General features: G+C 42.0%; 1 protein-coding gene across 5 annotated transcripts in view; it reads left to right on the plus strand.

The window, feature by feature from the left end:
- The first annotated feature begins 3,070 nt into the window (after positions 1-3,070).
- The window catches only part of myo7ab (myosin VIIAb), a 59,478-nt gene continuing 48,769 nt past the window's right edge, over positions 3,071-13,779 (plus strand). For 3 of the 5 annotated variants that reach the window (XM_030068270.1, XM_030068272.1, XM_030068273.1), the window contains exons 1-2: positions 12,903-13,037; positions 13,443-13,595. In XM_030068270.1, coding sequence (XP_029924130.1) covers positions 12,903-13,037; positions 13,443-13,595 — 288 coding nt within the window. Of the gene's footprint in view, positions 3,424-6,834; positions 6,899-9,360; positions 9,430-12,902; positions 13,038-13,442; positions 13,596-13,779 lie in introns of those variants that run through there. The other 2 variants (XM_030068271.1, XM_030068274.1) reach the window with 1 other exon arrangement.

Consider the following 13,779-nt stretch of genomic DNA (forward strand, 5'->3'; position numbering starts at 1 on the left):
ATTTATTGAAAATTTCCACTGGGTGAAAAATTCTGAAAATGTTGGAATTTCAGCTAAAAAAAAAAAACTGGCAGATGTCAGTTTTCAACATTTTCAGAATTTTTCACCCAAAGGAAATTTTCAATAAATCACTCGCGAGTTGGAAATTCAATGAGATGCCACTTTCAGATGTCCATATCTCTTCAAGTCTATGTCCTAGAGTCTTCAAAGTTTCAGGAGATGTTCAGAAGTTTCTGGTGAATGGAGAGAACGCAGCAAATTCTGGCCTCAATTTTTTGCTTACGATCTCTCAAATTCAGGATTTCAGATAAAAAAAATTCTGAAAATGTTGGAATTTCAGCTAAAAGATTGGCGGATGTCAGTTTCAGATGCCAAAGATCATCCCTACAAAGTTTCAAGAGACTCTGAGATGGTCAAGCACCCGACCTCCCCTGATCTCACTGCGCTGGTACACGAAACGACCCTAAAACGTCTGCACACGGGAGACGCATTTTAACGTCCCTCCGTTGGAGACAAAACGCCGACGGGTTAGGGTTTGCTTGCCTGCTGATCGTAGCGCCTCGTCCGCTTGCATACCGCTGCATGTGTCTCCGCCGTTCGGCACGCCGGTGTGCCGCTATCCGAGCGATGGCGTCACACGAGGGCTGCACGACGCTCGACTCAGTTTGACCACCGGACACCTTCCGTACTCTCGTCATGAACATTTTTATCCAAGTTGGCGTCTTGTCCACTTAACAAACAAAGCTTGTGATTCTCTTGTATTTTTCTGCTAATGTTTATTATCTGGAAATCCGAAAAATACCCACTGCATGGTGACACTTCTAGAAGATATTACGGTCTTTATAACAAGTACCTTTTATCAGTATTTTATAACCTTGTTAATTTTATATATCCACTTAAACTTGTGTTCCAGACTGGTCCGTTTTCCTGGTAGCTAGCTGTCGAGAGCTGTGCCGTACCTTCTGTACCGTGTGCTTGTCCGTGCGTTCCTTCTTTTCCACGTGAGCTTTTGTTCTCTTTTTTTTCTTTTTCCAAAGCGTGTTTGTTGAATTTGGTTCTCGGTTACACTGTGGTTATTTTATAGCTACAATCTATTTTTTTTTCTTTTGTATTTTATGTCAACTTGTGGCATGACTTTGAAATAAAAGATGAAAACCTGTGCCGGGTTTGTCGTCATTTAACAGGAATGAACATGAACAGACGAATGTCCACACGGATGGATTTGCAGTGAAGGGTAAGGGTTCAAATTTGGGCTTCAAAGCAAAAACAAAAAGCATGAAGGTCATCATCAGACATTTCAATTGTCCACTGAAACCCAGAATAACACTTGAAGAGGAAGAATCACACATTTAATCAGATTATACTTTCTAATCCGTCTTCACTGACAGCCAGTATTTATCCATTCTGACCGGTTATCCAAGATTGAACTCTTAAAAAGCTGAGCAAATTCATCTGATTTCCTTCGAGAATGTACATTGTAATTCAATGACGAGAACATTACCATGAATCCAAGAAAAAATTACCCCAAAAGTAAAACAAATGATAAGAAAAAGACCTGAACAAGACCCAGAAAATTTGCAAAAAACAGTTACCAGAAAACTGTTTATAATCATCAGCCTATTATATTTATAATTAAGTCACAAAAATGTACAAGAAAAGTACCACAAAACTACCAAAAAAAAGAAAGAAAAGAAAAGAAAGGAAGAAAGAAAATGAATTTTTGATATAAAAGCCAGACTTTGGGCTCCTGGGTTTCAAAGCTTTAAATCAAATCAACAAAAACAGCAAACCAACAAGTCTAGATTTAATCTGGGATGATTCAGTCCTGGGATTTCACCTGGACTGTAAATTTTATAGATTTGCTTTTATGTGATGTCTTATGTTGGATTATTGTGTCTTGTGCGTCATCGTGTTGTGCAGCAGAGGAGGTGTTTACAACCACAAATTAAAAAAAAAAAAAAAAAAACATGAACTGGCTTTTGGTTGAAATCCTGCTGTGTTCTATGAGTTGACGATAGACGGCTGCAAAAAAAAAAAAAAAAATTATATAAACAAGTTATACATTATTACTCGAACCCTTGAGCCCTAAATTTCCCGTTAGGGAACCTCAAAGTGGAAAAAAGCTTTTTTTCTTCTTCATATTGTGTGACAGTCTCTCATCCAAACTGTGCATGATCTCCAGACCAGTGGTTCTCAGATGGAGGTAAGCATACCCCTAGTGGTATATTGGAGTACTGCGGGGGGAGATTTTTTTAGCATGTTCATTTTATGTCATGCATAATTCCTAAAATAATCAGCCTATGCTATAATAATATCAATAACTAATGTCAGTGCAAGTTTGATAAAGCACAGTTTATCTTCAGTTCTCCCTCTGGGTTCCCTGAAGGTGTCAGATGTGTGTGTTTGCCGCGGTCATCAAGCGATGACGTTTGTTCACCATGACCAAAAAAAAAAAAAAAAAAAAAAATCCAGAAAGTGGATCAGTGGTTGAAGCATAGTAGTGATACAGCCGGAAACAAGGAGGAAGAAGAGAAGAATAAGCAGAAACAGAAAAGAGAGAATCTGCTCAGCATCAGGTTGTTGTTTGTTTCACACATACAGGCTTTTTTTTTTTTTTTTTTACCTTTTTTTTGCACTGGTCAGTGGGAACTTAGTTAAAAAATATTTTAAGGAGAAACACTGTTTAAAAAAAAAAAAAAAAAAAAAAACATCTGAGAACCACTGATCTAGAAAAGAACGACATGTCATGTTGCATCACTTTATACACATTTCCCTCTGATCCAGCAGGTCAGGTTTTGGATCTTTGGGAAAACTCGGGATCTTCTCTGGAATTTGAAATGAATTCCCGATGGTTTGAACAAATCTGAGCCGCTCTGCAGATAAATCAACTTCTAATTGGATGTCGAGGCCTCCTGTGTGGTGCAGCACATGGCAGCCTGGACCTCACGACCTCGGGCAGCCCCCCCCCCTCCAACACACACACACACACACACACACACACACACACACACCTCCCCACCCCCCTGCTGTGTCTGCCACCAACAAGCTCCACCTCCGGGCTAATCAGGATCAGCAGCCATGAATGAGGCAGAGAGAGCGAGAGAGGCTGGAGAGTCACTTCTCTGACCCGGACGTCAAACCGTACGAGGTCCGACGAAGACGAACACACACACACACACACACACACACTGGCCAACTGAGATGGAGACAGCGTGACGGGAGCTGGACGGCATGGAGGGGATCAGAGAGGACTGACAGACGAGGACACGAGGAGACCAGAGGACAAAACTTCATCCTCCAGCTTCCAGCTTCCTTCCCAGTCCTGCAGCATCTCATCACCAGAGTGTAGACCTCGACTCGCACTGGGAACACTGGGAGAGGACCTGACGGACAGGGGACGGGAGCCTCGGCGGGGCCTGAGAGGTGAGTGGGACAGGTGAGCGCAGGGCTTAGCCAGCAGCCAGGCCTCTGCTCTGCTGCTTTCAGCTTTAGGCCAAAGCCTCTTACCCCCAAGCCCTGCGTCCTCAGCCGGCACTTAAAGGAACCATTATGTACACGAGAAATAACACGAGGTGATTGGCTGCATTGTTACAGGAAACAATATGACATGAGGAGACAGGAATGCGAGACAAACCCTGACGCCCTCAGGCCGGGTGCAACGCACAGCTGAGGGGATTATGGGAAAATTAGGGAATAAAAAGTACAATTAAAATGTATGTCTGTGTTGTTTGGTTTTAGCTACACAGCACTGAGCCATCATGAAAATGTGAGTGTGTTCTAAAGGGATAGCTCACCCATTCTGAAAAATTTTATACGACCAACGCCTTGTTTAAAGGGACATTTAACCCCTTTTGAAAAAAATTTTATATTATTTCACCTCCCCCCAGCTGTTGTGTAGGACAGTAGTGGTGCTGTCTTCCTCTCAGTGTTACTGAGTGCTGGATACTGGCTGGACGCTCTAAATGCTAACTGTTAGCCTCCTGCCATTGAGCTGGACTTCCCCCCGGCTAACATTATGAAAAATAACCACTTTAATCCACTCCAAGAGGGTTTAACATCACTTTCCAAGTGTTATTTTCTGAAACTGAACTGCACTGTATGGTTACCAAGTGCACACAGATGATAGTTTTCCTCTGAGCAGCAGCACAGACAGCTTAGAAAACACATTTTTATACCATTTCCTTATGTAAAAATTATGCTACACATCATCAAACTCAAATGCCACAATTTGAGTGCATTAAGCCTGATATTTTTAAGAGTGTTAGCCGGGGGGAAGTCCAGCACAATGGCAGGAGGCTAACAGTTAGCATTTGGAGCATCCAGCCAGTATCCAGCACTCAGTGACACTGAGAGGAAGAGAGCACCACTACTGTCCTACAGAACAGCTAAAGGGGGAGGTGAAATGATATTAATTTTTTACAAAATGAGTTAATTGCCCCTTTAAACAAGGCATCGAGCACAACCACCTTTCTCCCCTAAACGCCACTGTAAACTAAATAAATAAAAAGATAATTCACATGCAAAGAGACTGCAAAGTAATGAAAGAGCACAAGGCGGACGTCGCGGCGGCGTTCCTCCTCGCTCGGCCGGCCGCCCTCTGAATCCCTGCCATGTGAGTCGGTCCTGACACGCATACCGACGCTGCTGGGTCTCTGGTCAGGACGGCATTACGGGCCACACACACACACACACACACACACACACACACACACAGATTAGTGGCTGAATCCCCAGGCAGCCCTTTGGCATTAGCCAGGCGGCTGCTGGCCGGCGACCCGAGCTCTGCGGCCGGGTCGCCTTCGGGTCTCGAGGTTGAGGTTTGGACCTGCGTCGTTCGCTCCCCGGCGCTCCCCGGCGCTCGGCACAGGCAGCGCTGTGATTGGACGACACCGGGATCTCACACTTTTCTTTCAAAGGTCTTTTTATTGATCAGAAGCCACACTCCAATCCATATGCAAATAAAATTTAAATTAAAACAACCACACAGGACAGCACAGGGAAAATATCTCTGATACTCCTTCATAGTACAAAATACAAAAAATAATTAAAAATAAAAAGACAAAGAAAAAGAAGATAACTACTCAGAGATTCCCGATTGTAGTCGGTTTTTCAAAAAAATGCCAAGAAGGGACACCATAATTTTTAAAATCTATTCTGTCCTCTTGGTAGTAGAATGATTTTTTTTTTTTTTTTATCTGCAAGGGACATCCTGAGAGCCCCTCCGCTCCAGTAAAACAGCCTGTCGGGCCTGTAAAGATGTAAAAATCAAAAGAGAAGCAGAGCGTGTGAGGGAGGGAGGCCGCTGCACCTCCACATTTATCACACGGAGGCTCCACATCAGCTGCAGCCGAGTTAGTTTGGTTTTAGATTCATGGACATGATGATGACTTTAAACTACCGAAGTGCACGATCAGAGCGCACGGAGGAGGAGACCCACTTCCACCCTGAGTGCCCGCCGTCTGGAGGCGAGGAGGAGGACCAAATCAAAATCCAACAACAAAATGATGTTTTTGTTCGCTGTGAGCGTCTCAGCAGAATGAAAACAACATGACCGATGAGGCAAAGTCCAGCAAACCAAACGCACCGTCTGCATCAAATCATTTCACCGTCTGAAACGCGAGCAAATCCGCTCAAAATCATGAGAAAAAAGTGATGAACAACTTAGCAAGAAACTTTTGAGCATCTCCTGAAACTTTGAAGACTCTAGGACGTAGACTTGAAGAGATATGGACATCTGAAAGTGGCATCTCGTTGAATTTCCATCTCGCGAGTGATTTATTGAAAATTTCCATCGGGTGAAAAATTCTGAAAATGTTGGAATTTCAGCTAAAAAAAAAAAAAAAAAATTGGCAGATGTCAGTTTCAGATGACCTTGCTACCAAGCAAAGTCCAGCAAACCAAACGCACCGTCTGCATCAAATCATTTCACCGTCTGAAACGCGAGCAAATCCGCTCAAAATCATGAGAAAAAAGTGATGAACAACTTAGCAAGAAACTTACAAGGAGATGAACAACCAAAATAAACAAACCAAAAACAAAACAGAAAATACAGGAAAAGTTCTTAGAATTATTATAAATCTGTGGCACCCACCCAGCACCCAAGTTAATTAAAAACTAAATAAAGTTCAAAATAACAGCCGACCCACAGAAACCTGAGCATATCCGCTGGATTTCAGAATCAGGATCAGAAATAGTTTATTGAAAGTGGGTCAGCAGCGGTGGCTCAGTTCTCAAGGAAAGAGTTCAGTGATAAGAAAAGAGAAAGAAATGCGAAATATAAACGTCTTCTCTCCAAAACATTAGAAAAAATTAACAGAACACTAGCAAAACAATAGATTTTTTTTTTTTTTTTTTTTTTTTTTTTACTGGAATAATATTACAAATCAAAATGCAAGGAAATTACCAGAAAATCAGCCCCAAAAACTCAAAAGGGTTAAAAAAAAAAAAAAAAAAAAAAGAAAGAAAGAAAAGAAAAAGACCAGAAAATGATATTTATAGTGATGAAAATGATGTCGGCAAAGGTCAGTGACAGTGGACATTGCTGTGACAAAAATAGGCTACTTGAGTATTTTTTAACAAGATGTTATGTCCCTTCACTTTGACAGTTCCATAATTAAAACAAACCAAAATCTCTTTTCACATCAGAGTCCAGAGGACAAAATCATCTCAAACCCAAAGAGAAGCAATTTGAACATGAACACAGAACCTGAAAAGTCTGAAAAGTTCGACCCGCCGGCCAAGATAAACATTTTCTCTCTCTCTTTCTTCTTCTTCTTCTTCTTCTTCTTCTTCTTCTTCTTCTTCTTCTTCTTCTTCCTCTTCTCCTCCCACCAGATGCCACCTTTAACCCTCAGCCCCAGAGAGCAGAGAAATTGCAGCAGCTTCATTTGCTTCCCAGGTACTGAAAATCAGGAAATAGCCACAGATCTGTTGTTTTTTTTTTGTGTGTGTGTGTGTGTGTGTGTGTGTGCTCCTCTGAACCATGACTGCTGCTGGTGCTGGTGGTGGTTGTTGTTGTTGTTTTGGGTGCAGACAGGCCGGCAGGTGTGTGTGTGTTTGAGGCGGTTGCCAGGTTGGCGCCCTGTGGCGGTGGATAATCTGGGCGTGGGCATAAGCTGCGCCCGCTGTGACGAGCTGCATATGGATGAACATATGGATGTGCTGTACAGAACACGTCTGTGCAGTGCACTCAGAAAACCCTTCGCCTCTGCTCTCAGGCTATTTAAGACAAGGGCGCCGCTTTAGCACCAGGAACCACCTGCAGGACAATTTGACTCACTCCAATTTTTTTTTTTTATATCTTTGAGTATGTCTTTATGGTCATTTTACAAGTACAACGCAATTGAATTGTATCCCTCCTAACACCCAGCCTGTGCTTAGGAAAATTTTTGAAGATGTCCTGGAAGCAGCACCTGCAGACAAAGGTGGAGAGCAGCACAAACACAGAATCAAAGCTTTTTATTTTATTTGTTTAAAATCCCGGCCACATAGACGTTCTGCTGTTCCCTGCAGAACGTTACTGTCGGACCTTCATCCATGTACAGCAGGATATTGTGTCCCGACCTGCCGAACTGGGCCAAGTGGAGACTCAGATATCCACTTTGTACACTGTAAAAAAAAAAAAAAATGTGAAACTTACAGTAACATCCTGGCAGTTGTGGTTGCCTGAACGTCACTATGAAAAAAAAATATACAAACAAAATAAATATACAACTGATAATGTATACGACATTATGGTACGCTGCTCTGCAAACCGTAAATTTCATGGTCAAGAACTGTTGTTGCTTTACAGTAAATTACCACGACAACAACAGTGACTTTGTTTAAAAATAACAGTTGTAATATAAACCTGTTTACGATTTATTATCTATATACTTACAGTTTAAGGTATGTTTTTGCCGAATGGTGAAGGCTTTTAATCTGTAAATTGATTGTTAATTTTAGTGTTTTTACCTGCTTTTGAAATTACGGTATTTTAAAATTGTGTGTTTTTCTACATATTATGTCAGTAAAAATTAAAGTGACATGCTGGTTCTTGGTTTAGGGTCATTTAATGAATCTGCTATGGTGGATTAGAAACCTTTTTTTTTTTTGTACAGTGCACGTCAGTTAAAATTGTTATATCTCAGAAACAAAAGGCGTCTGTGCCCTTTGCTCTTGTCTCGCTGAGGGAGGCCAGCAGAGGAGTGACGGCTGGGAGGGGCGAGCTGCTGCACGGTGATTCAGCACGGTGCCGAGCTGTGGCTCCTGCTTAATCCCCGGGGATTAGGCCTTGGAATCTGAGTAAGCCTTGAGCAGCTCCCCTCCCTCAGCTTCCTTCAGTCTCCCACACTCAGCTGAGCCTCGAACGGCCGAGGCAGGACGTCTGCGGTCAGCCCTGACTCTGCAGCGTCTCTCCTGGCACCAGGGGGCCCCGCTCGCTTTGGATTGTCTCCTATAGAGGCTCAACAGAAAGTCAACTGATGTACAAATTGATAATTTAAAGTTAATTTTAACAAACATTATGCCAGAGATTGACAGCGAGACCAATGAGGTTCACAGCCCCCTAAAACCTTCCAGGTACACCGGGGTGATCAGATAAGACGGTGCATTGTTTCCATAGCAACGGCTCTATTTAGTTCAGTGTAGGTATGTACCCGAACCCAAATACGATATTCGGAAGTAGGCTACACAAATAATGCTTTGATCCAGAATAGTTTTTCTGTCCCAAGTTTCTTATTATTACATTATTCGGGAGCTTTTTTCTAAAGAAAAAAAACATTTGGATGCGTGTTTTGAGCCAATTACAAGAGATTAAAACAAAACGTAACAAAAAAAAAAACATGTTGGTGTGTGTTTTGAGCCAATCGCATGCACTGTGGCCCCGCGAAACGACACGTTTCATCAACACAATCTGATCCATTCAGTCCGATCACGTTTGGAAAGTCTAGAAGAGCCACACGATTAAATTATTTTATTCCCGTTCCAGTTAGCCGAGAGCTAAACCCGAAGTTAGCCGGCAAGCTCGGCGGAAGTCTCTAGTGCGCCCACTTCTGGTTTCTTCCCGAATCCGAATAACGAATCCGAGCCCAAATACAAATAGTGCAATGGCTGTACACCCCCAGTTCAGTGTCTCTGTCAGCTTCCTGTGACGAGACCTCAGAGTGTCATCCGCTCATTTTCACCAACGCTGCCTTCTCCATGTGTTGTTTGCTCTCGGACCAACAACCTGAAAATGTCAAAGTGCAGCAGGAAACATCGTCAGCACTCTGCAGTTTCAGCTTCACTTTCACCAGAGTCTTTGTTTGATTATGATGAGGCGTTCTTGTAAATGGTGTGCTGTTTTCACCTGTTTGACTCGGTGCCTCCTCTCCGTCACAGAGCCCTCGCACGGTGACTTCTGATGTCCTGGACTCACCCCGAGGCTGAACCATGGTCATTCTGCAACAAGTACGTCCTGAGAAAAACATCTCTGACTGTCCAGCCTCTTCTCATCTCTTTCTGTTCTTCCTCTGTTTCATGATGTTACTCTCCTTTCTCACTCAAACACTTCTCTGTCGTCCTTTTTTTTAAATTTATTTTACATTCACACAGTAATACACGTCATACTTTGGACTTGCCCAGCACTAGCTAATATAACAACATACAACAACAGCAAACTATCAACAGGATACAGCTAATAAAAACAGAGTATAATAACAGCAAATAAAAACAGAGTATAACAGAGTATGGCAAGGTATTAAACACAGTTTACAATGGTAATCTATTAAGAACTCATTATAGTAAGTATTCTTTTATTTATTCATGATTTATTTGATGTGAATCGATACAATTTACATCAACTGGGCTTTCATAAAAATAAGAGATTAATAAAATAAAATAAGACCTGAGTGCAGATTTGTTGATGAATTAAGCAGGATTTGGTAACTCTCTTAAAAGTGGTGATGTTTGCAGCAAATTTCAAGTGATGAGGTAGTGAGTTCCAGGATTTTAAAGACAATCAATGGATTAATAACAATAATCGTAATAATAATAATAACTTTATTTGTATTTCATTTTATTTTATTCGTTTTCAAGCATGATGCACTAAGTGCTACCCATAGACAACATAACAGCACGATCAAATAACGATATACACCAATCAGCCATAACATTATGACCACCTGTCCAGTCTGATGCAGTTCAGCTCAGCAGCTCTGCCATCAATTCTACCTTTTAACAAAGTTTATAATGTACAGTTTGTGTTGACATTATGCAGAATGTGTCACTTTAATTCTGTGTTTATTATTGAGGTTGTAGTTTGCAGAAGTCTGCTACTGGACTGCATTATATTGAGAGGTATTTCTAATTTTTTGTCCTCCCTATATATATATACAATGAGGGAGGACAGAATATTGGAAACAGCTGTCAATAAAATGCAGTCCAGTCCAACAGCAGCACTAACTATGAGCTCAATGCCAAACAAGAAAGAACAAACATAAAGAAGAAAGAAAGATAATTCAAGTAATTTAAAAACAATCACCCACATTTTTTGAAGAAATAAAACAGATCTTTTCTTGTTATTTTCCTTTTTGAGTTAGAAAGTAGATCCGGCAGGTAGCAAGAAACTTCTGTGTGGTAACTTTGTGTCAGGAAGAAATGGACCGATAGTACTTAGTGCTTCACAGAATGACTTTTGATTAAATGAAAACCTCACAACAGTTTCACCTGAGCAGGTAAAAGGATGCTCTGCTGTGATATTTTTTTGTGCAATTTGTGCAAAGTAACTGAGACTAGTTAGACTTATTAGTTTTTAAATAAAAACCTCATGGTGGACTTTTTAATTAAGTATAGGTAATTAAGTGTAGGTAGCAGAAAAAAAATCTCAGACATGTAGAATGGATCACTGTTCTTTATTATTTATTTATTTATTTATTTATTTATTTATTTATTTATTTTTATTTATTTATTTATTTATTTTTGAATACGTTTTAACCTTTGGACCACTGATATAGCGCCACAGTCAGGACTATTTGCTTCAAAATTTAGCTGCCATTATCATTATTATTATTATTATTTATGTTTTTTTTTTTTAAAGATTGTTTTTGTTGGCATTTCTGCTTTATCTGACAGTCACAGTAGAGAGACAGGAAAGGCAGGGCAGAGAGAGGGGCGACCTGCAGCAAACGGCCTGAGGTTGGATTCGAACCCACGACTCTGTGGTCAGGACTGAGCCGTAACAATAAAGTTCAGATCGGGATGCATATTTTTGTCCAAACTCGACCCGAAACCCAGATTTTGCTCATCCTCCATCACCAGGTTACATTTACCACCTGAAAGAGCCACGTGTCTCCTTCAGTGTCGTCCTGTAAACTCCAGCGCTGTACAGGACGTTGCCTAGAACAGACACTAGGTCCATCATCTTTCACTAAAATAACACCGCCGGGACCGAGCCTGAACCTGAATCTGAACCCTCACCCCACCCCCAGGAAGGCAGCTTTAAAAAACAAGAAAGAAAGAAAGACAGAAAATCCATAGAAATGCAAGAGAACCTGGCAGCTGGCAAGCCCCCAAAATAAAACTACTCCGCTGACGAGACTAATGTCCAGCACGTCAAAACAACTTGTGCATCTTAATCCTGAGAGGCGACAAAGCCCTTTCCCTGGCTGAGTCCGAGTCCTGGATCCCAGCTGACTGACACTCAGTGGATCACATCCGGATTTAAGCCCCTCCTGACTGAAGCATGACCCTGCCCAGCAACAGTGGCAAACTGTAGGGTCAGAGGTCAGCGTGCCCTTTGGAGGCTGCAGTTGGCCGGGCCTAAGCCCTCGTCAGGCTAAATCCTCCCAGTGGATGAGCTGGCAGCTGAAGAAGTGGGTAACCTATTTCGAGCATTGAGAACGGTGATGCAACCTTGTTATTTCCTGGTGAATTGAAATAGAAATAATTACTGGAATAAAACAGTAAGATTGTTATGAAAGGAATGGAATGATGTAACTAACCCAAAACAAAAAACCCTACCACACACACACCTCTGGCCACTGTTAATACGCTGGTTGGTCGCTCTGGGTTGGCAAGACGTCCCAGACCTTGCTTGTATCTGGTGATTATGTGGAGGGTTAAGCTGTCCAACAACAATAGTGCCCTAACAGTCTAAACTCCCTTTAAGAGTCTCGTTAATTGCTATTATTTCCCCTGGTGGCGTGTATTTTGTCACACTCATGCACTCATTTTTGCTTGTGGCTCATAACCTCGAAATCTGATTGATTTCCTACTAATTCACTCATCGGGATTTCGTGCACAATGCATTGATTTGCTGATAAAGTGAACGCCATCGTGCCGTTGTGACAGTCGCCTCAGTTCCATTAACAACTGAACCATCAGACAGAAATATTGGCTTCACTACTGGCGTTATTATAAATCTGAAAGCCCACACTGGCTCTCTAATGTAGGTCCAAAAGTAGTTCCGGCTTCCACATGGTATTCTATTAGCCATCGACCACGGTGTTATATCAGGACTCGTTTTGCATGACCCAAATGCTCCATTCCTTCAGAGAAGCTGTTGAGCTGTTGTTTTATACCTCACAGACAAACAGTTGATGTTTTTCCTGCTGTAACTTTAAGGCCTTGTTCAGACTGCAAGCAGGTCAGATTTGTTTCTCAAATCAGATCTGTAAGACAGACTGTCCGCACTGTCATCTGCAAGTGATCAGATTGGATTTGTGCGGTGTATAAATCACCCATTGGTACATTTAAAATTAGTTCACAGCTCACTTCTGACCACATCTATATGACGTACACCGCAAACAGTACACACCTGAGAAACATCATTCCAACATCACTGAAAAGTCAAATTCAGCCAAACGGGAAGGCCTACCTGAACACAAGGTCACAAACCGGCTGGTAACGTAGAAAATACACTCTATTTATTTATTGTTATTTTAATGTATGTGCTTGATTTGCAGGGGGACTATGTGTGGCTGGACCTTAAGACGGGCCGGGAGTTTGATGTCCCGGTGGGAGCCGTGGTCAAACTGTGTGACTCCGGGCAGATCCAGGTGTTGGACGATGAGGGCACGGTGAGTCCACAGCAGAACAACCAGGAAACTTGTGTTTACATGTTATCCTGTGCAAACATGAGGTTAGACTTGTCGGTTTGCTGCGATGTAGGGATAATTTTAGATTTTTATAAAAAGTCAGAAGATAATACATATATTATCATACAGATAACCTGTTTCAGAGGCTTCCCATCTACCATGAATATGCTGTGTTTTCTGTATTTTCATCACAGTCACTGTAAGTGTACTGCCTGCAGAACTTGATTGGAGTGGAACAGGCTTATAATTGTCATTTTACTCTGAACAAGCCACATGATCACGGAAAACATTGCAACAATTCTGCTCCATTCAGGCTCTGTGGTCATGCCTCTCGCCCGTGTGCCTTCTGTTGATGCATATTTCCACCCTGTGACCCCACTCTTACAGGAACACTGGATTTCCCCACAAAATGCCACCAACATAAAGCCCATGCACCCAACCTCCGTCCACGGGGTGGAGGACATGATTCGTCTGGGTGACCTTAACGAAGCCGGCATCCTGCGGAACCTGCTCATCCGCTACAGCGAACGCATCATTTATGTTAGTTCCCCCTGAAACTCCACTTATCTCACCATGGCGGTTTGGTAGTTTTCTTGTGTCTTCCAAGCTGTGGAATAAAAATTATAGTTGTCCTGTTGGATTTTTAGATATTGCCGCCTCTCTTTGACCTCCACATCTTTGCCGTTGGTTATCAGCTAAACTTTCTCCTCAGTGGCGACATGCA

This window comes from Myripristis murdjan, chromosome 14 (genome assembly GCF_902150065.1).
Source record: "Myripristis murdjan chromosome 14, fMyrMur1.1, whole genome shotgun sequence".
Taxonomy (NCBI): Eukaryota; Metazoa; Chordata; class Actinopteri; order Holocentriformes; family Holocentridae; genus Myripristis; species Myripristis murdjan.